We start from the raw sequence: 24,748 nt of genomic DNA on the forward strand, positions 1-24,748 counted from the left end.
TTCCTTAGCCCAATACATGCATAAGTGCTTTTGGGTTTATTCTCCTCAAATGGATCTAATGGATAAAAAGTAGCTATTAATTTAGCTTTAGCTCTGATGATATTTTTGGTATTATAATAATAAGAAGAAAATGGTGAAGTGTGTTTTTTTTTTGGGTTTAAATGTTGGGAAGGGATTATTAATATTAATAAGTATTTTATAAAAAAGAGACGGAAGCCAAAATTTGAGATAGTGATCTCAAATTCAAATCCAAATTTATTCAATTACCACCAAAATTCCTTTACAAATTTGACAAGACAATAGTAGCCAGGGTTGACCTAATGATTATTATTATTATTATTAAAGCATAAACACGTATTAAATTAAATGATTAACTCAATTCTATTTATTTAACTAGATTAATAACAATAAATCTAAAAGAAATTTGATACATAATGTATGACTCAAATTTGAGATTTTAAATTTTTTAAAATCTCAATCTTGTCATTGAATAAAGTCTCATCTTTAATTTTTTTATATGATAGATTTGTGAAAAAAAATTCGAAGTACATTTTAGATCAAATATTAATTTTTTTATATGATAGATTTGTGAAAAAAAATTCGAAGTACATTTTAGATCAAATATAAATAGAAAATTTAAGATAACGTACATCGCTAAGTGTTAGCGATCAATTTCTGAAATGGATAAGAGTAAAAATAAGAGCTAAGCTGGGAATTTAATTTTGGATTAATTCAACAGTTTAGTATGAAGGATTTGGGTGAAGCTATCTATGTCCTTAGAATTCGAATCCTTAGTGCTTTATCGCAAGATTCATACATAGATAATATATTGGAATGTTTTTCTATGGCCGATTCAAAGAAAGGTACACAATCTTTTGTATCGAGTTTCCATCTTTCTTTGGATGATTGTCTTAAGACAACAGAAGAAAGAGAGTATATAAAAAAGATTCCTCATGCTTTAGCTGTAGGAAGTCTCATGTATGTTATGTTATGCACAAAACATTAGCAATCAATTAAGCATATACTCAAGTCGATATCAGACGAGTCTTGGTCCAAAACATTAGCAATCAATTAAGCATATACTCAAGTATTTACTGAAAATAGAAGATTGCATGCTTTTATATTCTAGAGAGGATTTAACTCCCATTGGATATAAGGATTCCGACTTTCAAATGTGCCGAGATTTAAGGAAATCAACATTGGGTTGTGTATTTATCTAAGAAGTGGGGCTATAATGTGGAAAAGTGTCAAGTAGAGTTGTACTACTAACTCCACTATGGTGGCCGAATATGTGGTTGATTTTGAGGCAACAAAAAGTAGTCTGGCTTCAAAAGTTCCTCACAGATCTCGAAGTCATTCTTGTTATGGAGAAAACTATCACATCGTATAATAGTGTGACAATAGCTAACACCAAGGAAATTGGAAATCATAAATGGGAAAAAAACATTGATAAAAATATCATATTATAGGAGAGTGTTGACAAATGAAATAATGGATGTAGTCGAAGTCGCATTTGAGAACAACCTTGTGGGTCCATTTATCAAGAATTTGGTGGTTAGGAGTTTTGAGAAACATGTAGAACGTATGTGTATGCAAAATATGAGTTATTTGCTTCACTAGGGCAAGTGAGAGACTGTTGGGATCTAGTGCCCTTAGTGTAGTTATTTCGTCATATATGCTTGTAAATTTTTGACCAGATTAGTTAAATAAAATTTCATAATTTATGTTATTATCTTTTGTATTTGTCCTCAATGATTTTTGCAAGCAAAGAAAAATGTATGAGCAAATATTGGTTCACCGATTATGCAATGTTTAACAAATATTATGTTGTATTATGTGGTCGGATCATAATTCGAGAAGACAACTTATATTAGTAAGTAACATAAATGGTTCGTAGTCTGAAGAATAAAAAATGAGCAAATTGATTCAAAAGACTATTATGCCATCTATCAAGTCCAATTAGGGAGATACATTGTCTTAGATATCAGAGCGGATGACCTCTAGAAAGATAGAGACATAGGTGCAATTGTTTGGATTGATAATACATTAGACAAGACCCAAGTTGAATATATCTTAGATTTGTTTATGGATTTATTCACTTGTGACGTTCATAGTGTGGTTTAGCTCAATCCTGGGTAAGTAACTGACTATGTGTATGTAGCCCGTATACTTTGATGTGTTGAAAGCCTGAGTTCAATTTGTAATAGACCCGAAAATTGGTATGTTGAATATACGACTTATGTATGACATAATTTTACTTACAATAGTGGAATTCATAGCCCAATAAGGGAAAATGATATCTTCTCGTCGACATTGCATAGTTGATAGAAAAATAATGTGGCCATAGGTCATTATTCTAGGCGAAATGATTTAATTACTATGTGTTAGTAATTGGCCATTTATGTAGGAAGATACAATTATAAGTAATTTAAATTGTATCAACAAGCCATCGAAGATGCTTCCACAAATTATAGTACCACGAATAAACTACCAATGAGCTAGTCTCAAAAATCAAATATTAACAATTTGCCCATTCAGATTTAACAAAATTCCGAAGGCGATTCAAATAGCATTGAGTTCTACTAAGTTTGAATCATGATTTTCCAAAGGCCTATTATACCTTGTTAGAACGATCCTTGCCACCCTCACTTTGTCAATCACAACTTTACCAGTTACAACTTTGCTAGAGGGCAACATTTCGCCAACTACGAACCTTTTGCTGATGTACATATACACGAAACGTAGAGTACTACTTATATATGTTGCCAAAGAATAGTGTTAGTTCATTCTTTGTGTAGATCACATGTAGAATCTCGCTTGGTTCATGTCAATCCTATTCTATCTAGAAGGCTATCATATTAAGTGATTAACCATGAGGATTATTGCCGAACACATGTCAAAAACTAGAGCCAAGGGATGATTACCCTAGCCTACAAATAATCATCCTTGAGCTTAGGAAGAAGGTTGTTCCACTCTCCACTTTTAATGCCTTATACACCATTCTCTTACTCCTCTAGTGACTCCTAACTTTAAATTGTTGTGTAAATTATTATATTCACCTTCTTCCTTTTTTGTTCCTCAACAATATTATTCTAAATAATAACATAAATTTTCAGACCATTTCATTTCTAACCTAAACTAATATATATATATAAATTATGAAATTGTGACCCAACCTAACCATGAAAACGAGGAATGAATTATGAGTAAGTACTTTAGGACTCCCCATCCAAGATATGAGACCCAATCAAGTATGAGTTGTAAACCTTAAACCACTTGGTGGACGACACATCATAAAGAACTATAGTGGGACCAATCCATTGGTGATTTGTTTAGTTACTTGGAATGCCTATTTATCCTAGGGAAGTTAATTACAAAAGCAACTAGCATATCTCTAAACGTAAAAGATCCCATTTGAAGCCATAAAAAGGACAACAGAACCCAACTTATTTATTTTTATATTTTATAAATTTTCTATAAATTTAAGGATGGCACTCCATAAAAAGTTTTTAAATGTATATTCAAGGGACTTTACTTTTAATGACCACGTATAAAAATATATAATCAATAAAAGCGTAGCAAGGGGGAGATGGGTCTTGACCCTCATGGTTAGATGGTATAATATCATTTTTAGCCCTTGTTAAATTAACAATCTAAATTGATCCCTTTATCCCCTTAAATTTATATTTTTGGTCCCTCTAAAAAATAATAGTTCAATCTAAGTCAGTTTAACATAGATTCTTTCACTTTGACCCCTCAAAAATTTTAAATTTTAACTCAACCCTCAAAACATTCTTTTTCAATGATTAGCCACTTTTTTTCACATTTTTCTTATTGTAAACTTGACATCACTTTTTTGTATTTCATACTTCACCCCACACGTCGGCACCTTCTTTTCCATCCCTATAAATATGGACGTCCTCGAGGTTGCTTCATAGCAACTGAGAGAGAGAGATCATTGGAATCAGCCTCAGTTGACAAATATTCACTATCTCTTTCACGGAGAGAGAGAGAGACTGAGAGAAAAAAGAGGGTATTCTTTACATAATATTTATCTAATACAAATAAAAGATGGCTCTTCACCTTTCTTGGGTTTTCGTTTTCGGCATCCTCGGTACATACATATATATATATTCATATTCCCTTCTTCTTTGCATATTATAATTTTCTCTAACTTCATGTTTTCTTGTTTTTAGGCAACGTTGTTTCATTCATGGTCTCCCTTTCTCCCTTGTAAGTCTCTTTGTTTTTGGTATTATTTCATGAATTTTCTCTATATAAATTATGCCTTGTTAATGGAGATGGTGATGTAATTTTTTGCAGGCCAACATTTTATCAAATCTACAAGAAGAAAACATCAGAAGGGTTCCAATCATTACCCTATGTGGTATCATTGTTCAGTGCGATGCTTTGGATTTACTATGCACTTCTTAAGAAGGATGCTATGCTACTAATTACCATCAACACTTTCTGCTGTTTCATTCAATCTTTTTACATTGTCACTTACTTTTACTATGGTAGAAAGAAGGAAAAGGTAAATTCTAAAAAAAAGCCCTATATATTTCTACGTGTTTCATGAAGTTCATCATGAATCTAATTCAATTCCCAAATGGTGGAAAATTTTCAGCTCGAAACTGTGAAGCTTATGCTCCTATTCAATGTTTTCGGGTTCGGACTTGTCTTTTTCTCCACTTACTTCCTTCATAACCCAATGACCCGTCTCCATATTCTAGGATACATTTGCATGGGGTTCTCTTTGAGTGTGTTCGCGGCACCACTTGCTATCGTGGTGAGTATCATTGTCTCAACTTTGAAATTGAATATCACTTCCGGTCTGAATAGGATTATATTTAAACCGTAAATTCTTTGTTTTTCTTGCAGAGAAAGGTCATAAAGACAAAGAGTGTTGAGTTCATGCCGTTTACTTTATCAGTGTTCCTTACCCTAGGAGCAGTGATGTGGTTCTTCTACGGCCTTTTGTTGAAGGATATGAACATTGCGGTACATTACTTCATTCATGCAATAATTGGAACTCCTTATACTATAACATTATGAGCAAATTGGTCCCTCTACTATAAAAGTGAATAGTTTAGTCTTTACCTTTTTTTAATTACCATATCAATAATAATTAAACTTCATTTTTTTTTGAAAATTCAGGTACCAAACGTACTAGGGTTTATCTTTGGGATCCTTCAAATGATACTTTATGCAATCTACAAGAACCACCCAAAGAAAATGGTGGTGGAAGATCCAAAGCTTCAACTACCAGACCAGCACATAGTTGATGTCATTAAACTCGAGTCGGTCGTGTCTTCGGATGTAAACACAACGGCTCCTCAACCGTACGAAAATAGAGGAGGAGCAAGAGGAGGTGTTGAAGCTCAAAATACGAAGGAAAAAGCTTCAGATGCTTCCCAAAAAGTTTAAAAGGTTCAATGAAAGGGGAAAAAAAGGGTTCTACAAGTGGACGATGATCGCTCGAGTGATGCCAACAAAAAAAAGTTATAGCAATGTATAATTAAATTACGTTTAGTTTTTGTTTTCATGGCAAATAATTAAGGTCAAAAGCCATGCAAAATAAAAGGAAAAAAAAAGTAAATTAAAATAATGTGTTGTGGAATTTCTATCCCCCTCATTGTAATCTTTTTCTCTCCATCTCTCTCTTGTCTATCAATCAATAATGAGTGTATAATGTTTTTTGTTTTTATTACGTTAATGTTTAATATATATTTTTTATAATTATCATGATGAGCAAGTACTTTGGATAGGGTTACTTTTAGAAAGTTTATGAAAATAAAGTGTTGAATATATTAGTACCACTTTATATAAATTAGATCAAGTTATTCGAATGCATATTAATATATCTTAGCTGGTAATTTAGATGAAACTTATTTGAATTTAAAATAAATGTGTATACTATAATGAGAATTAGGTAACATTATATGCTATAAAGCTGTTGCCTTAAGCATTTTTACCAATTAATGATGTTGCTTTTTGAATATATATTTGTATAATTACAGGTGTTCTCATTTGAGTATAGTTTTATTAGAGTCGAGAGTGGTATTCAAGTAAAGTCCTTTCAATAATGTTAATTTCGAAATTTGAACTTAATTCAAATGTTTGGAAAAGAATTCTACTTCTACTTCTTCCAACCACTTATTAATTGAATATATATAATTATTTCATTGTATATACAAGGAGTCGGTCATTCAAAATTTGTAGAATTTTCTTTTGATAGCCACTTAAATTTTTTAAAAATTTCTTTTGGTACATATATATACTAAATAAAATTAAATTGACATCCTTAATATACATCTCTATATATATCACTTAAATTTATACATCATGACAAAAAATTTAAGGGTTAATATATTTGGAGATATCTAAACTTGGTAACTTATACTTGGTACTTAAACTTTTTCTTGGACCTAACTAGTATCTAAATTTGGAAACTGTAAGCCAACTTGGTACTTTTTTTAGGTACCTGAATAACATTGTTAGAATATGTTGACTTGACACTGATAACCAATAGTATGGTGACATGTTACTAGCCTAACATTTTGACACGTGGAAAAAAGTTAAAATATCTATAAAATATTTATAAAAATATTTCATGTGTCAAAATGTGAGGCTGTCACGTGTCACAATGCTTGGTCATCAATGCCATGTCAACATATTCTAACAGTGTTAGTCAGATACCCAAAAAAAGTACTAAGTTGGTTTACGATTTCCAAGTTCAAGAACCAATTAGGTAAAAAACAACTTTAAAGTACCAAGTAGGTATAAGTTGCTAAGTTCAAGTACCTTCGTACATATTAACCCAAAATTTAAAATATGTTGTGTTGGTTCGCAATCTAAAGTGTGCTTGGTATTGTGCTTTAGAGAGTTGGCATATCTTGTTCGACACCTTCCAAATAGTATATGCTAATCAACATGGAAACTTATGCTAATCAAGAAGTAAGATTGTACAACTATATTGAAGAGTTCTAGTTTAAGCATGACTCTTAAAGATCAAGTTAAGGTTGGGAGGAGACTTAGATCAGCTAATGACATATGCAACATGTCCTTAAAAGAGTCCTTAGTTAAAAAGGAAACATGTGCATCAAAGTTTGAAGAATCCTAGTTAACATTGTTGCCTTTCGTGTAAGTTACATTCTTGAAGAGTCCTATTCCATCAAGACTTCCTTGACTGATGAGAGAATGATTCATTTTTTTAAAGGAAAATCAAGACTTTAATAAAAGAAATAAGAAACACAAACAAAAACAATAAGGAAAGAACCACTAAATCCCAACCCAACAGGTTGGCCCTATACACCCGATCCTAACGTCCTTAATCATCATTAGCATAGTCTACATGAACATTTAATGAGAGATAAAAAAAGTAGAAACAAAAATAGCATCCCATTCAATGTGGTTTGCATATAATAAGGTTGCCTTAGCAAACGAATGAGTCATCTTATTTGCATTCCTACCAGTCCAACAGAAGGGAAAATGTTAAAATTGCCTATTTTGCATTAAGCAATCATGAACCAACATGCAAAATTCCAAAACATTAATTGAGAGACATAATAAAGCATTCACCACCATCAAACCGTCTGATTCAAAAAGCACATTATCTATATGTATCAATTTTAACCATGAATGGGACTCACATATAACAAAGGCTTTTGCTACGCAAGGGCTAATTAGCACATTCTCAAACCTGAACAAACACCTTACCATATGACCATGGCAATCTCGGATAATGGTTGCAAAGCCAACAACACTTGCATGTTCAAATCGAGGGGCATCAACATTGCATTTAAAATAGCCCATGGGAGAAGGCAACCGTTAACCATCATTCTTGACTACACTCAAGTCAGCCTCCTACCTTTTGCATGAAACACTAGCAGTTGTTGTCGAAGGATACTGATGAGAAATAATAAAAGTTGGATACACAACACTATAAATGTGATTCAATTGAGGAAATTATTCTATTCATTACGAGAGGAACCTTAGATTGCTTTGTTGTTCACTTTTGAGGGATTTTTTTATCATTTTTTTAGGGGGGAGACTTCATACGAAATGTTCCTAGGTGAAGCTACAACTATATGAGAATTAGGATATATTATGCTTACATTATTGATTGTGTTTTGATATTTATTAGTGTAATTCTTCTTTAAGTAAGGCAACGTAGATGTACTTTAAGTCCAAACTGCGTTAACAGTTTCCTGTTATAGACTGTATAAGCATTGATGTTGCTAGAGTAGCTCAAGAAAATCTCTTCATCACTTTTGGCATTGAACTTCCTTTTATATAACACCCAATATCATAAAATGTAACAATTGTTCCCCAAAACATGAAAGTATTTGACAATAAGCTTCCTTCCTCACCACATCTCATTCGAAAGTCATCCTTTTTTTTGTCCCTATAGGACTCTATTGATTACATGAACTACAATGTTGATTGCTTTAACCTAGAATTTATGAGAAACATTCTTATTGTTGAGCATTACTCGAGCCATATCTTTCATTGTTTGATTCTTTCTCTCTACCACACCGTTCTGCTTAGGTGTTTTGGAAGCAAAAAACTTACCTTTGTTTCCTTCATAATCACAATAAATAGATAATTCTTCATTATCAAATTCTCTACCATTATTGCTTTTAATAAGGTGTGATTTTTCCAATCAATTGGTCTTTTTTTTCTTTTCTGATTCTAATGATTTTCTAATTAGTTGGCCTTTTTTGTTCATCAATTTGTTGCTTAGCTTCTGAATTCAACAGAAGTTTCAAAATTTTCCCTCAATAACCTGACCTAGGTGTACCTCAAATAATCATTAGCAACACCAATACATAGTAGTTCATATGAAGCAATTCTAAGAGACTAGTAGTCTAGATAACTAGTTGCAATTAAGGATGTGACTTTGTATGTTGTTTTCCTTTGATGCAGTGTAACACCCTATACTCGACCTAATCCACCGGTTCATGTACTGAATGTCACAACCCACGTGTAACTTAACTAAACTCCTTGACTATCCTATTTAAATGTTTTAATTTCCACATTTTAAAAAAATTAACTTCAGCCATAACCCACTTCAAACAAACTTTAGAACTCTTAGAAATTCACTATATTGGTAATCTCTGGCATTATTCGCCATTCTGATTTAAGTTTACAATACTAATACATCTAATTTAATTCTCGAGATGTAGCCTATAAGGAGAGCCACTCTATACACATGAACGACAGTCAAGCCCCTCCCGCAAATTAACGATGTCTAGTTTGGTCACTCCACTCAATTCTCAAGTTAAAACTTTATCCTGCGAATAAGCAGTAAATTTGTAAGGTCAAATGAGCGTAGTGAGAATTTGCAAGACAACATTATAGTAGAAATTCAAAAACTTTAAGGAACAAAGTTTTAAGCAGAGATTTCAACTTCCTAATCATCCTTGGCCTTCCACAGATTTCATCGACGAGGTTAATGACTCCCCCTTTTCCCACAACTTATTGTTGGCAGACCTATTCTCTATCTAAGACATAAGTGTGTTATTTTATGGTAACAGTCCTCTAGTGATAAAGGCCTAATTCCGCCTGATCTCAACTTCCCTTACTACCTAAAAAGCCTATCTTCCTCTTTTACTCACAACCTTGGATGTGAATTCCATTGCCTACCATCAGTTGTCTTCCATTTACTTCCTTAGATTTCATATCCTTACCTTCAACTATTCTTGATGGATTGTCCGTCCTATGTTATCCCCTAGCAGACGCTTCTCTTGTTAGCTCCACGTGGTCTATCCGGTGTTATTTAATTTTAATCAAACATCCTTCCTCTTTATAGGTTTCTGATAAACTCTACCAGTTAGACTATTACGCTATCATTGTTCCCAAGTGAACCCCGACAGACTTACCCGCCTAGGTTGTCTTTTACCCGTGGACCCCTTAGGCTTAGGTTTCGCTCTATCTTCCTATTTTCACCCTCGACTTGGGTTTACTCGCCAAAACTTACAGACTCATATATTCTTACTCGTCTTTCTTATCTTCTTAATTTGGAAAATTCTTAGACTATCCCATTTACCCGCGTTCTTAGATAAGTCGTACTCGTCCTTTCGTATTACTCTTTAAGTAGATCATACTCAATCTTTCTCTTACCTTATACTGTCATCTTCCTAGCGTAACTGTCACATCCCAAAATTGGGCCTAGAATAAATAGGAATAAAATTGAGTTCTTAATTTCTAAAAAATAATTGGTTTCATAGTTAATCCATTGATTTTCTTTTTAATATATCTAAGACCTTCCTTTCCTGGTTCTTTCCTTTCAGAAACAAAAATTTCATTAAGTTTCTCTATCAGAGTTGTGTGACCCAAATTCCTGTTAAAAATTAAATATAAGTGGCAAGATAGGAGGGTCTACAAGGGCGAAGGCCGAGGTTTAACCTTAGTGCATTGCTTCATCTATTTGATGTTGATTCTGATACAGGCTGCACAAGTGAAATCCGTATAGATGTTTACTTCCTCTATTTGATGCTGATTAGAATAATGTGTTTTAACATTGCCGTATTACTTCTATTTGACTTTGATTGTAATAAGGTTTTAAACATATAAATTGATGTAATCATCTCTCCTCTTGTATCATTCGACATAGTGAATTTTCTTCTCCTTTGCCTTGGTTTTTTCCCGACAGGGTTTCCATGTAAAATTCTATGTGTTCTATTTTTTTTCTTTTCTTTGCGATACATTGCCATTATCTACGTTAAATTTCTCACATTCTCATTGGTTGTATTGAACTTCTTCATCATGGACTATGCGGAAGAAAGCTCCTTCAAGGTTGCATCTTTGACAACCATTTGCTTGATGACTTTTTTTATTTTCCAGTTTCAGAAAAGAAATTTCATCAATATGATTTGCATTAATTGTGCATAGATATTCCCTTTTTTCCAACACTATCTTGTAAGTTACTAAGAAATATTTATTGGGTTCTATATCAGAATCAATGTCAGCTTCTGAATCAATTACGACTACATTACTGACAGAAGTGGTGAAAATAACATAGTTGCTGACATGCTCCTCACCCTCATCTGAATTGTTAAAAGAGTCTTCATCACTCCATGTAACAAAAAGGTATTTCTTTTTCTTCTTGAATGTATTTTCACACTCTTATTGAATGTGTCCAAAGTCATAATATTTATGACATTATATACCTTTCTTCTTCTCCTTGATAGATTTATCATTGATCACAACACCTTTGTTTTTTGTTTTTGGATTTTTTTTTTGCAACATCAAACTTCTTGTACCTTCTAGGCATCTTCTTAAATGATTTTTGAAGTTCTAAGTAAGAAAACCAATTTGCTTTTAGAGTTCGTCAATAGTAGTGTTACTAGCAATTCTAACTGTGGTTGCAACTTGAAGTGTTATGTTTTTCTCACCTTTCAATTTGTTCTTCCTTGATTTATTATGGTTCATTTCAAATGCTTGTAATGACCTTATACGTTTATTAATGCACATTCTATCTTTAATTTTAGCCTCTCCAATTGATGTCACTTTTATGGCAAATCTTTCAAGTAGTGATCTAAGGACTTTTCTTACGAACTTTGAGTTTGAGTATTCATTACATGTGCTAAGTCTTGATTTGACAAGACACATAGCTTGGCAAAAAGACTTACCAAAAGTTTCATTTTCCTACATTTTGAGTGTCTAAATTTTGGTGGTCAACATTTGCAACTTCAATTTTTTTACTGTGTTGGTTCCTTCATAGTTATTTCAAGAATTTCCCAAGCTTCTTTAGCTATTATATAGTTGGAGATCCTCTTGAATTCTTGACCATCAACTTTACAGAAAATGACATTCAAGGGCTTGGAATTTGCATTAGTCAACTTCTCTTCCTCACTAGTCCAATTAAGTTTAGGCTTAGAAGTTTTAACTCCAGAGACATCAGTTTTAAGAGGTTCCCATCCAGTGAGAACTGTGCGTCAAGCCTTTTCATCTATTAACTTTATAAAAGCCTTCATCATTGTCTTCTAGTATGTGTAATTGGATCAATCCAACATAGGGGGTCGTGAAATTGAAGAGCCTTCCATTGTGAGAAAAAAATCAAAACTAGAATCACCACTTATTGCGTCAAGTGTTAAGTTTTGATATCAATTTAAAGAAACAATTGTTTTTGCGAGTTGATATGAAAGCAAATACACAAGTAGTTAAAACTGAGACAACTAACAAGTGAAGAAAAGCAACACCAAAAGTTTGGTTATGCAATCGGTTTCGACCTACGCCTATAGGGATTAGCTAATCTACTATTTTCAAACATGTAAAAGTGGTGATTTAAGTTTACCACTCATCATGTAGCATCTTCATATTCATATTAAAATCTAGATCACCTTCCACTATATTTCTCCTTGAATAATTAACTAAAAAATCAAGTTATCCACTTTGTGTTGTACTTATAAAATACCCCCACAACATGATTTCTAATAGAATAATAGTGCTAAAATACAAATAAATTATAGTACCAATTCTGACCAAAGTAGCTACAATAGAACTGCAATTATCCTAATAATAATTGACCCCATTCAATGCTAAAATCCACCTCTATCCATCGCCATTAGAAAGTTGTCTAGTGCTTTATATTATATTAAAAAGAATAAATGAGAAAAAAAAACATTGCAACTTTTTAAAATTTTACCCCATATACTTGATAATAAACCTTTACATGTAAATGATTAAATAATAAGCAAGGTAAACAACTTAGCCAACACACATGAAAAAATTAAATACAAAAATATCAAAAGTCAGAACCGATCGCGGAAATGTCCCCTAAATCACCTTTTATCTCTTTCTTTTGTTCACCGATTTTAGTGATATTTGATGCGTGCATAAACTTCTCATCCCTAAATAATAATATCATACTTTTTCATAATAAAACATTCAATAGTAAAAATCTTATAAATAAGTGTTAAAATCTTAAATCTTAAACCTTAAACATGAGATCATCTAATCCCTAAATCTTTAAATCTAAAATCTTAAATGCAACAGTTGTTAATATTTATTTATAATAGTTTTAATTAATGTTTAATTACATTTAAATAAAATTATTAGTATTTATTTACAAGTCCTCCATAATTTTTGCTTAATTTAATGACGATGTGCCATGCTATTATTTATTGATGGTGCATAAGACTTATACATGGACAGTGCATCACATATTATTGTGTTTATTAATATCACAAAGTTGTTTACTTAGATAATAAAATTATGGTTAAAAGATGCCTATAATCCCTGTATTTTTTGAAAATTGGGAATTTAGTCCTTGTACCTATATTTCCAGGAATTTAGTCCATTTACTTTTCAGATTTCAAAATTTAGGATTCAATTGTTAATAGTGTTAAAAATAATTTTTTTTGTTAAATTTAGGTTAATTACAACATTTTTTTAATTGCATGGCTACCAAGCGAGTAGTTTTTTTATTTCAAAATGTCACAGCAACAAATTTAGCAAGAAAAAATTAACAATATTAGCAGTTGGACCTAAATTTTGAAATCTAAAAAGTAGAGTGACTAAATTCCTAGAAATACAAGTACAGTGACTAAATTCTTAATTTTTAAAAAGTACAAGGACTATAAGCAAATTTTAACCTAAAAATAAATCAAAGTTATAATAATATTAAGAATATTATCATTTAATTGATTTCATACATAATTCTTTTTAAAAGTTCTAAAGTGCCAATAAAAAATAGTTTAGAAATCCTTTTGGAGCACTATGAAATTTGAGAAACCATAAAAGAAAGGTTAAAGTATGTTATTGGTCCTTGTACTCCTAGAGAAATTGAGATACAATCCCTATACTTCAAAATTATTTATTCAATTTAAAATTTAAGTTTTTAAATATAAGGACCAAATCTCAAAAATGGTCAAAGTATAGATACTAACAACATATTCTAACCTAAAAGAAACTTGCCTTAGCTCATTGAAAGTTGTTTAAAAATAGACAATGCTTCCAAAGTTAAGAGTATGAAAATGGTAATTAAGAAATTATGTCAGCTATATATTCTCCCTTTCTTAGTTTTAATCTTATTACCATCCTTTTTTCCTTATATATAACTTTATTTGCGTTTAACTATATAAATAAAATATATTTCAAATGTAGTACGTTTTGATGTTAAATTTCCTTTTTTATAAATAAAAAAATACGAAAGTTTGATTATAAAAAGCTAATAATACATCTATGTTTAAACCCTAAAAGTAACTAATTTAGAGTTGTGGTAATTGGGTTTTCCATATCTAACCTGAAGAAGCTTGGGGAAATACCAATATGTGTGCCGACCACTAGGGTCCAAAAATAAAATGGTAATAACAACAATTTTGGGGGCTAAAATAGGAAAAGTGAAGAGCAAAGAATAGAAAAGTAGGATGACAATTTGGTGATTGAATCTATTTAGCACTTTTAGTATTGGCTCTTCCATATATTGAATGAATACATCACAAAATTAGCTAGAGAAAGTGTTCTTTAATATGGTCCACAAAACAAGACAATTGTTGCATTGTTTCTTCATGCCAACATCAATGCTTCCCAGCATCTTGTATATTTTCCTTATAATAACCCCAATTTTATCTTTAATCTCAAAACTACAATAAAAATATCAGTTATGCTAAATTGCAATGCCTTTGTAATCTCAATAAACCAAACATCTCACTCTAAACTTTTCAAATAATTAATTTCGATGTTTAATTTAGCACTTACGATTTTTTGGCTCAACCTGACACTTAAATCTAGCTTCAATGTTCACTTTAATACCTAAAGTTTTTTTTTTTTCAATTTGATACTTGAGTTAATTTTTTTTTGTCCTAGTTAAGTACATGTGTTTGGCTTCAACGTTAATTTGGTATCTAAACTTTTTTTATTCAATTAAGTACTTATATTTTTTAACTAGAGCACGCATTTCAAAGATTTATCGAGCTACATGATGTGGTTTAATTTGAATATCAAATTAAGATTAAGAAAAACTCAAATAACAAGTTAAATATTAAAAGTCAAGCTCAACTCTTATTTATTAACCTGATTTTTTAACTCTTATCACATAATTCTGTTTCCGTATATAATTATATACAATGACAAATACTCAATTTTAATGTTCAACTACGATAGAATTTGAAGTTCAAATAAAAATACTCTATAATTTAGACATGATACGAATAAAACAACATTAACCCCACATACGTAACTTCCATGATAAAATTTGAGGGATAATATAAATTTTGGTATTTATATATTTTTTAATCTATTTTGGTACCTGAATTTGACAACTACATTTATTTTGATCATTGGACTTGAAAAATATGAAAGTTTGACGATGTGACATTAAGACTGTGCTACATCATCATTTGAAAATTAAAAAATTTATATAAATTTTCAGGTGATGATGTGGTATAATGCTACACCAACATTAGTTAATTAATTAATTAATTAATTAATCATAAAAAATTAAAAAATTATTAAATCGGTTCAACATGTTTAACTACTAATTTTTGTCCCAGTTTTCGGTTCTATCAATTCAACCACTTTATTTAGATCAATATATCTATTGATCGAACCGGCCAATCTAGTCATGTTTCCAAAAATACTAATCACTTCATTAAATTTTAATAAAATTTAAATTCAGAGATTAAAATAAATATTGGATAAAAAATGATATTATCCCTAAATTTAAAGATGTATGGTATTGGTGTTTATATTTTTAATATTGAATAAGTTTGTTCCAACAAAATATCTATAGGTTGTGTTGCATGAAAGTGGAGGCTGCAGTGTGCACGTCATGCATTTCTTTTATGATTTTATATTCCATTTTTTCGTGAAATCTGAGGGATCAAATCGTAATGAAGCAAGTAGCTAGTAAAAGAATTGTAATAATTGAGATGACGTCAAGAAAAATGGTAGGCAGGCAAAAGTAATGCAACATATCTGCTTCTTTATTTCTTTTTGGTTGAAGATCAGATAAACATGCCATGGGGCACTCACTACTCCTATCTTAAACCCTCGTTTTAATCCCAACAATTTCCCCATGCATCTTTTTCATTAGTGTGATAAAAATTAAATGGCATAAATTAATTGAATCAACAACAAATTATTTATTTAGTTTAGTATATATTAACCAAAAATAGTTCCATCCTATTGATGATTATTGGTTAAGTGTTCACTTTTTCAAAAATAGACTGAGTTTGAATTATTATTATTTTTAAAAAAAATTAATACAGTCAATTCTAACTGGTTGAATCAGTAATTAAAAGGCTCATGAATTTGATCTACAATCCGATTTTTAAAACATTGGTAACAAGTTAATATCGTTAATGGTAATGTTGAATTGATAATCAAAAGCATAATCGATTTAATATTTTATTTGAATTTTTCTATAAGCACTCTCTAACCCTTAAATTAGAAGAAAGTACGCTTGAATCCATGTCCTCTTAATTATTGTAATATCAACAATATCAACTGAACTAAAATTCAATTTGTAATAGATATCATTAGTCATTCATATTCATTGAATAACAAACCGAAACATCATGTAATCTTCATCGTTCCGTGCCTGAATTTACGAAAAGTTAGAAGAAGATTTCAGACAAGCAAGCGAAAAATACGTCATGGCAAAAAAAAAAAGAAAAAAAGAAGCTGTCTTTTTCTTTAGCAAATCTTTATTTCCTTTGCAAAGTTGAGATGATAAGATCACTCAGAAACATAAGCAAAAACTGCAAAAAAGGTTGTCTTTTTAATTTAATTTAATTTAAAATTTTTTCTGACCTTAAAGTGAAGCTTTCTTTCATCGGCCAGTTGCATTGCATTTGTAAGCCAAGTCCATTTCTTTGTTTCAATTAAGTGGTAATGCATTTGCATCATCTTTTGTCCATTTCACCCTGAAATAATGCACACAAAGTTATTTTCTTTATATCTCATTCATGGCTGTCAACATTATTTTGGGGATGACATCATGCAAAGCTAATGATTTTTTTCTTTTGTCTTTTTATTAATTCAATAATCAAAAAGTGCATATAATTTAAAACCATATGTTCAACCAAAAACTTTGTCCGGTTCAAGCTGCTTTATTTATTTCTTTGCAATATCAATTTCTCACATGGTCGACTTGATCGGTTGGTCGGTCTTCGATTCGAATAGAATTAAAAATACAAGTGACGTGAAACTCCATATTGACTAATCAAGGACAATCTTAAAAGAATTACTTTTCGGATGAAGTTAAATAGGTTCATATCATTTGATATCAAAGTTTATCTAACATTGATTAATGGGTCATTTTTTGGTTTCTTCTATAGTGGAGTCGGAAAACAATGTGAGTTCCATATTGCTTTGGAAGGGTAAAGAGGTCTCGGAATTGATATGTTCTATATACAATGGAGTCGGAAAACTATATGAGTTCCATGTTAATTAGGAAGGGCAAAGATGTATAGGTCAATATGTTCTTTAGTACAGTGGAGTTGAAAAGTGATGTGAATTAGGGATGGTGCTAAAGGGGCTAGTACCCCTCCTTAAAATGAGAAATCCTATTTTTGGCCCTTTAAATTTTATCAAAATTTAAGCTAGTTTAAGTTAAAATTACACTTTGACTGCCCAAAAATAATAAAATTTTGATTTAGTCCTGTAAAAAATTAAAAAGATATAAACTATTAAAATGGTGAATTTAAATTTTAGCTCTCATAAAAATATACAAATTTAATTCTGCCTCACTCTTCCCTCATTGATAATTTTTCTAGTTTCGCCCTTGATGTGAATCATATATTGGTTAGGAAGGGCAAAGAGGTCTTGGTTAATATGTTAGCCTTGTATTGGTTAGGTAGGGAAATCTTAAATGAGTTTCCTTTTGAATAGAGCTAAATAGGTTCATATCATTTGGTATCAAAGTCTACATTGCACTAACCAATGGTCCCTCTTATTTGGTTTTTTGTATAGTGGAGTCGGAAAATGATGCAAGTCCCATATTAGTTAGGAAGGGTAAAGAGGTATTGGAATTTATATCTTCTACATACAATGGAGTCGGAAAACGATTGTGAGTTCCATATTGATTAGGGAGGGCAAAGAGGTCTTGGTCAATATGTTCTTTAATATAGTAGAGTTGGAAAACGATGCGAGTCCCATATTGGTTAGGAAGGGCAAAGAGGTATTAGAATTGATAAGGGAAAAGAGGTATTGGAATTGATATATTTGAGTCGAAAAATGGTGTGAGTTCCATATTCATAAAATAGAGTTGGAAAACGATGTGAGTCCCATATTGGTTAGGAAGGGCAAAGAGGTATTGGAATTGATAAGGGAAAGAGGTATTGGAATTAATATGTTCGAGTCAAAAAATGGTGTGAGTTCCATATTCATATAGTAGAGTTGGAAAACGATGCGAGTCCTATATTGTTTAGGAAGGGCAAAGAGGTATTGGAATTGATATGTTCGAGTCGAAAAATGGTGTGAGTTCCATATTCATTAGGAAGGGAAAAGAGGTCGTGGTCGATATATTCTTTAATAAAATAGAGTTGGAAAATGATGCGAGTCCCATATTAGTTAGGAAGAGTGAAGAGGTTGTAACACCTTAATACCGGACCCGATCGCAGGGTTCGAGCAACGGGACGTCACATTCGTTGCCGAGACAACTTTCTACATGAAATTTCATAATTAAATCAAACACACCATTATATAACATGCATACAATCAAATTAATCTAAATTGATCTTACGAGGGCCCAATTTTAATGTCCGAGCATGAAATAGGACAAAATTGCAAGGTTTTAAATTTCATGGCAGGTATCGATACCCTTGGGTAGGTACCAATACCGTTTTTAGCTTCGATGTTTTAAAAATACTTCATTTAAGTCACAAGTATTGATACCTGTCATGTGGTATCGATACCTATTTGATAAGTATTGATACCCATTTAAGTATCAATATCGTTTTGGCATTCTATTTATTTGATAAATCGATTCAAATGGTCAAGTATCAATACCTATGCGAGGGTATTGATACTTTCTTACTGAAATGGTAAAAAACTTCCTTTTACATGTTCATTTCATGCCAAACCGTATTAGTTCAAATAGTACCTCATAAACCTGTAAAAAAAAACTAGCCAAATACATCAACAAATCATCCATTCATCCTATACCAAAACCATTTCATTTACTATGCCTTATTTGATACCAAATAACTTCATTCAAATCTATCAGAACAAGCAATTCTACCTAGCATTTCAAGATTTTCAATCAATAATACCTCTTTCAACATTACATATTAATTCCGACCCAAAAATGACCATTTCATATTTTTCAAGCTTAAACACATTCGTAACAATGCAAGCATACCAATCATTCTGTTAGAGTTGTGTGACTCGAATTCCGTTTGATCCGTCTTGAAAAGTTTGAGGTGCAACTCACTTGATAAAAAAATAAAATAGAATGGCAAAATTGATGATCTGTGGGGGCGAAAGACCATGCCACACAAGTTGAATCCATGTAGAACTATACTTCTTCTATTAGACATTGATTATAACAGGGTTGTTTAACCCTTAAAACGTGTGTAGTCGAAAACCTCTTGTATTGTTGTTTTTCTACATTAGTGAATTTCTCCTCTTTTGTTCGTAGTTTTTCCCGATAAGGGTTTTTCACGTAAAATTTGTGTGTTCTTATTTTTCTTTCTTATTGATTTGCGATAATTCTTACTGTCATTATCGACGTATAGTATAACACATTCCAACCTATCTATTCATAGTATAACATTTAGTATTCATTCAAGTTATTGAGTGTATTTACCTAATTCACACATCATAAACATAATAATACATAGACATGGTTCAAACCATTACCAAAATCATGCCAACATATATACAAAGTACATTAAAATGCCAATTCATCATTCAAAATTAGCATCATATGAACATAAGGCTCCCTTAGGTGTATGCCCTTAACTGACAAAAGGAAATTCACCGAGATTGCTGAGTTCGAGATTCTTGATGGATGCTAAAAATCGATGCTTGATAGTCCAAATAACACCTAACCTGCACACGAAAAATAAAATCGTACACTGAGTACAAACTCAATGATATTTTGATAACAAATATTATAACATAACATAAATTATGCAAAGATATAAATCAAAGATTGAATGTTCATATGCAAATTAATATGTCAAATTATACCATTTCTTCATATTCATTAACTTAATCATATTCAAATTAAGAACATAAATCATTTCATATCATATTTGAAGTTATACTGAATGGTTGTCACATTTTCATTTCGAATTCCTAACCTTGCAAGTCTGATAAACATGGTCAATCATCATTTCAATTCAATGCTACCATCTCATCAATCAATAATCAATTCATAAATGTAAAGCAAGATTCATCTCAATACGACTTCAATTTCACATTTATAACAATACACAGTTTTTCTAAATCTATTCAATTTAATCTTTATTGCAAACAACCAATCGAATTGAATCAATTCCACTCAATTTATCATTTCTAACTCACCTTATGATCTTACCGTACAAAATAGTTCAAAATGCAGCAATTGAAGTGATTCGGGTCATAAAAATACAAACCGTAAATTTCGAGTTACTCGTCGATGACTTTATTTTTTCCCTTCTTTTTCGAAGAATCCGGGTCGACGTTAGCAATTAAAGCTTCAAAAATCAAAACCCCATTGCTGAAACTTCCTCCTCCCTCACTTGTGTTTTCGGTGGAAAATGAGAAAGATAAAGCTTCTTTCTCTTTTTCCCCACTTTTATTTGTTTTCATTTCAATAGTTTAATTTATTATTTCTTTCTTTTATTATTTTTTATCAAAATTTTAATGAGATAAGCGAAATTACCGCCCACTATACATATTAAATGGTATAATTGCCATTTAATCCTTGATCCATGTTTCTAATTTAAAAGTTTATAGTAAATGAACTTTACCACTTTTATAATTTAATCTAGGTACCTTAATTAATCACTAATTCAAAAAAATTTACATATCCAAAATTCAATTCACCTATAATATAACTTCGTATATTTAATAAAAATATTTACGATCTCGGTTTATGGAAACGGGATACCGAAATTATATTTTCCGACACCATTGACTTTCGAGTCATTACAAAGGTATTGAATTTGATATGTTCTATGGAGTCAGAAAACGATGTGAGTTCCATATTGATTAGGAAGGGAAAAGAGGTCTTGGTTGAAATGTTTTTTAATACAATGGAGTCGAAAAATGATGCGAGTCTCATATTGGTTAGGAAGGGCAAAGAGGTATTGGAATTTATATGTTCTACATAGAATGGAATCGAAAAATGATTTGAGTTCCATAATGATTAGGAAGGCAAAGAGGCCTTGGTTGATATGTTCATTGGAGTCGGAAAGCGATGTAAGGTCTATATTGGTTAGGAAGTGCGAAGAGGTATTGGACATGATATGTTCTATGTTCAGTGGAGTCAAAAAATGATGTGACAAATATTGATTTGGAAGGCAAAGAGGTCTTAGTTGATATGTTTAATGGAGTCGGAAAGCAACGTTGGTTCTATATTGGTTAGGAAGGACGAAGAGGTCTTGGAATAGATATGTTCTATGTATAATGGAGTCAGAAAATTATGTGAATTCCATATTGATTAGGAAGGGCAAAAAGATTTTGGAATTAATATGTTTTATGTACAATAGAATCGAAAAATAATGTGAGTTTCATATTATTAGGAAGGACAAGAGGTCGATATGTTCTTTAATATAGTGGAATCGGAAAATGATGTGAGTCCTATATTGATTAAGAAGCGCAATGAAGCCTTGGTCGATAATATGTTTTTATAGATCTCACTTGAGCTAGCTTTTGAGGTGAAAGTTAAACTGGTCCATGGACCATACATACCAACTAGCTTAACAATGGAAATCAAACTTTTACGTGTTTAACATGATTACTATGCAAAATCATATGATAAAAAGGTATTAAAGTGAATGAATCTTGAATGAATGCTTTATAAAAATGTATGGAGAGAAAATAATACTGTAAAGGAGGCTTCAGCGCAGCCTATACTTTGATCAACCAAACCTTTTTATGTTAATTGCACTACCAATTTCTCACATGCTCATTTCGATCAGTCCCCATACGATGATAATGCCACATTGATGCTAGTTGTTAGCCCACCTATATAAATCAAACTTATCTTAATGGATTATTTTCACAGAGCATCCCCAAACTATATCATCTGAATTTTAAATTGGTATTCACATTTTAAAACTTTATGATTGAATCCTTAAAGCATTAGTATTCTACCAATGAAGTCCTTTCATCAGCCTAATCATTAGTGACATTGTCTTCAGGAGGCGAATCCAATTTCTTTTTTAGGGGAGGTAGAATTGAATAATAAATTTTATAATATCTTAATTTATGATTTCATCATTTTTTAAATGATTAAACATAATTTTTTTCATTGGGGGGGCAAAGTGCATTTTTACCATAAGTTAATTTTTAATTTAAACTTTGTTAATGTATTGTACATGTTCAATTACTTGAACTTGTTTTCCTCAAAGGACAATGTTTCCTTGGCTGAAACACCAATGGACAATGGCCATTAGTTACTTGCCAGTCAAAGGGGATGAATTCTACAATTTCCAGCAAATTATAAAAATGAGTGCATTGCATTTTCTCAGATAAAAAAAAGTGTAAATTAAACTAACCTATTTTGTTTAGATTCTAGTGTGCGAGAGGGATCAAGGCGAATCTAGGGGCTGACTAGAGGCTCAGACTCTTAAAATGGAAAATTTTTTATTTTGATCTTTTAAAATTTTAAATTAGTAAAAGTAAAATTATACTTTATTTCCCTTAAAAATGATAAAATTTCAATTTAATCCATTAAAAATTACATTTTTACTATCATAAAAATTACAATTTAATTCCGGGCCTCCTAAAAAAATTTTCTGGCTTCGCGCCTTGCGGGATATTGGTATATTTAATTTTTTTAAGTTTGCCATAAATTTTGAAAGGTTTTAAAGGACCATATTTCTTTATCCATATATGAAAATGTGACAATATGAATATGGTGCATAAACACTTGAAGAAAAAAGAGCCAACGATGGTTGTAGATTACAATTAACAGCAAGTAATATATGAAAGTTCAATAGCAGTGCCACAAACATGTTTTTACTGCTTTGATTGCTAGCAGATTTTATTTTATCATCGTAGTTCGCATTCATTATTGTATTTATCTAAACTGATTAATTTAAAAAATTACCACATTATTCATTTTCTATAAGCATTTTAGGGAGAGCTATGGAGAACATGGCCAATCAATCTCGACATCGAAAACTTCGATACTATGTTAATCATGTTTAAATTTATTGTGTAATACATATTAAAACCTATAGTTTATGTTATATATTCACAAGTATGAAATGGATGGAAAAGTGTGACAAGTAAAGGTGGTGAATGAATGAGTAGAGAATGTATTTTAGGTTTTGTTGAAAATTGGCCAGATCATGCATGCAGTCTATTTGCATGTTGCAGCTTGTATTAGTTGTAATGTAATTTAGTTTGGTGGAAAATGAACAAGTTTAATGAAAGTTTGATGTATTTAGATAGTGAATAATGTGTTTGGTAAATTTGTTTTAGTGTACAAATAATGTTTCACAACTTTTAGATTAATTAATGGTGGTAATTATGTTTGGTAAGAAACTTTGTTTTGCTGCACGTTTGTAAGCGAGTAAATTGTTTCATACTTGTTGCTGCTTTGTTCTGTGCGCCAACAGGATTCCCCAACCAAAATGTAAGCATGAGTTGTAAACCTTAAACCAGTTGGTGGGCGACACATCATAAAGAGGGACCAATTCATTGGTAATTTCTTTAGTTACTAGGAAAGTCTATTTATCTTAGAGAACAAAAGCAATTAGCATTTCTCTAAAAGTAAAAGATCTCTCTAAAAGCCTTAAAAAAATAACAAAACCCAATTATATTTAGTGAATTTAATTATTTTTTAAAAACATGTTATCATCACAACTTATACGATTAGTCATGGTTAGATAGTATAATGTCATTTTTAGCCTTTTTTTTAATTAACAATTCAATTTAATCCCCTTAACTAAATATAAATATTATATATTTGGTCCCTCTTAGAAACTAATAATTCAATTTAAGCCATTTATCTTTTCATTTTTTTTCTTTGGCCCAAAATTTTTTCAATTTCATCTTTACCCTCAAAACTTTTTTTTTAAAATTTTTATCACTTTTTCGGTAAAAGTATCATGAAACTTTGTACAGGAAGTTGGATTGCATTTTGGCCCTTATACTAAAAAATGGACAATTAGTCCTTGTACATTACATTAAAAAGCAAACTAGTCCTTTTATTAAAAATTTCATTTATTTTTATTGTTGGATGGCATGCCACGTGCCACTGTCTAGTTATTCTATCAGCCACACCAGTTTTTAACAGTATAAAGGGATGAAATTTTTAAAAGAAATTATCGATGTTCTCTTTAATCTAATGCACAGGGACTAATTTGTCCATTTTTTGAGTAAATGAGACAAAAAATAAAATGACTAATTTGCTCTTTAATCTAACGTATAAGGACTAATTTATCCATTTTTTAGGTAGATGAGATAAAATATAATTTAACTCCTAGTAGGGAGACTTCGATAATACTTTTACCCACTTTATTCGCATTATTCTTATCGCAAACTTGACATCTCCTCTTTGTGTTTCAGAATAATTCACCCCACACGTCGGCACCTTCTTTTCCATCACTATAAATATGGACATCCTAGAGATAGC

The 24,748-nt window shown here is 31.1% G+C and overlaps 1 protein-coding gene across 1 annotated transcript; it reads left to right on the forward strand.

Moving 5' to 3' along the window:
• Positions 1 to 3,940: 3,940 nt before the first annotated feature.
• Positions 3,941 to 5,707, forward strand: LOC107953582 (bidirectional sugar transporter SWEET10). The gene is made up of 6 exons (XM_016888927.2): positions 3,941 to 4,114; positions 4,197 to 4,233; positions 4,324 to 4,534; positions 4,628 to 4,789; positions 4,882 to 5,001; positions 5,158 to 5,707. The coding sequence occupies exons 1-6, from the start codon at positions 4,072 to 4,074 to the stop codon at positions 5,425 to 5,427; spliced, it is 843 nt and encodes a 280-aa protein (XP_016744416.1). The 5' UTR covers positions 3,941 to 4,071; the 3' UTR covers positions 5,428 to 5,707.
• The last annotated feature ends 19,041 nt before the right edge of the window (positions 5,708 to 24,748 follow it).

Source organism: Gossypium hirsutum, chromosome D07, assembly GCF_007990345.1.
Source record: "Gossypium hirsutum isolate 1008001.06 chromosome D07, Gossypium_hirsutum_v2.1, whole genome shotgun sequence".
Taxonomy (NCBI): domain Eukaryota; kingdom Viridiplantae; phylum Streptophyta; class Magnoliopsida; order Malvales; family Malvaceae; genus Gossypium; species Gossypium hirsutum.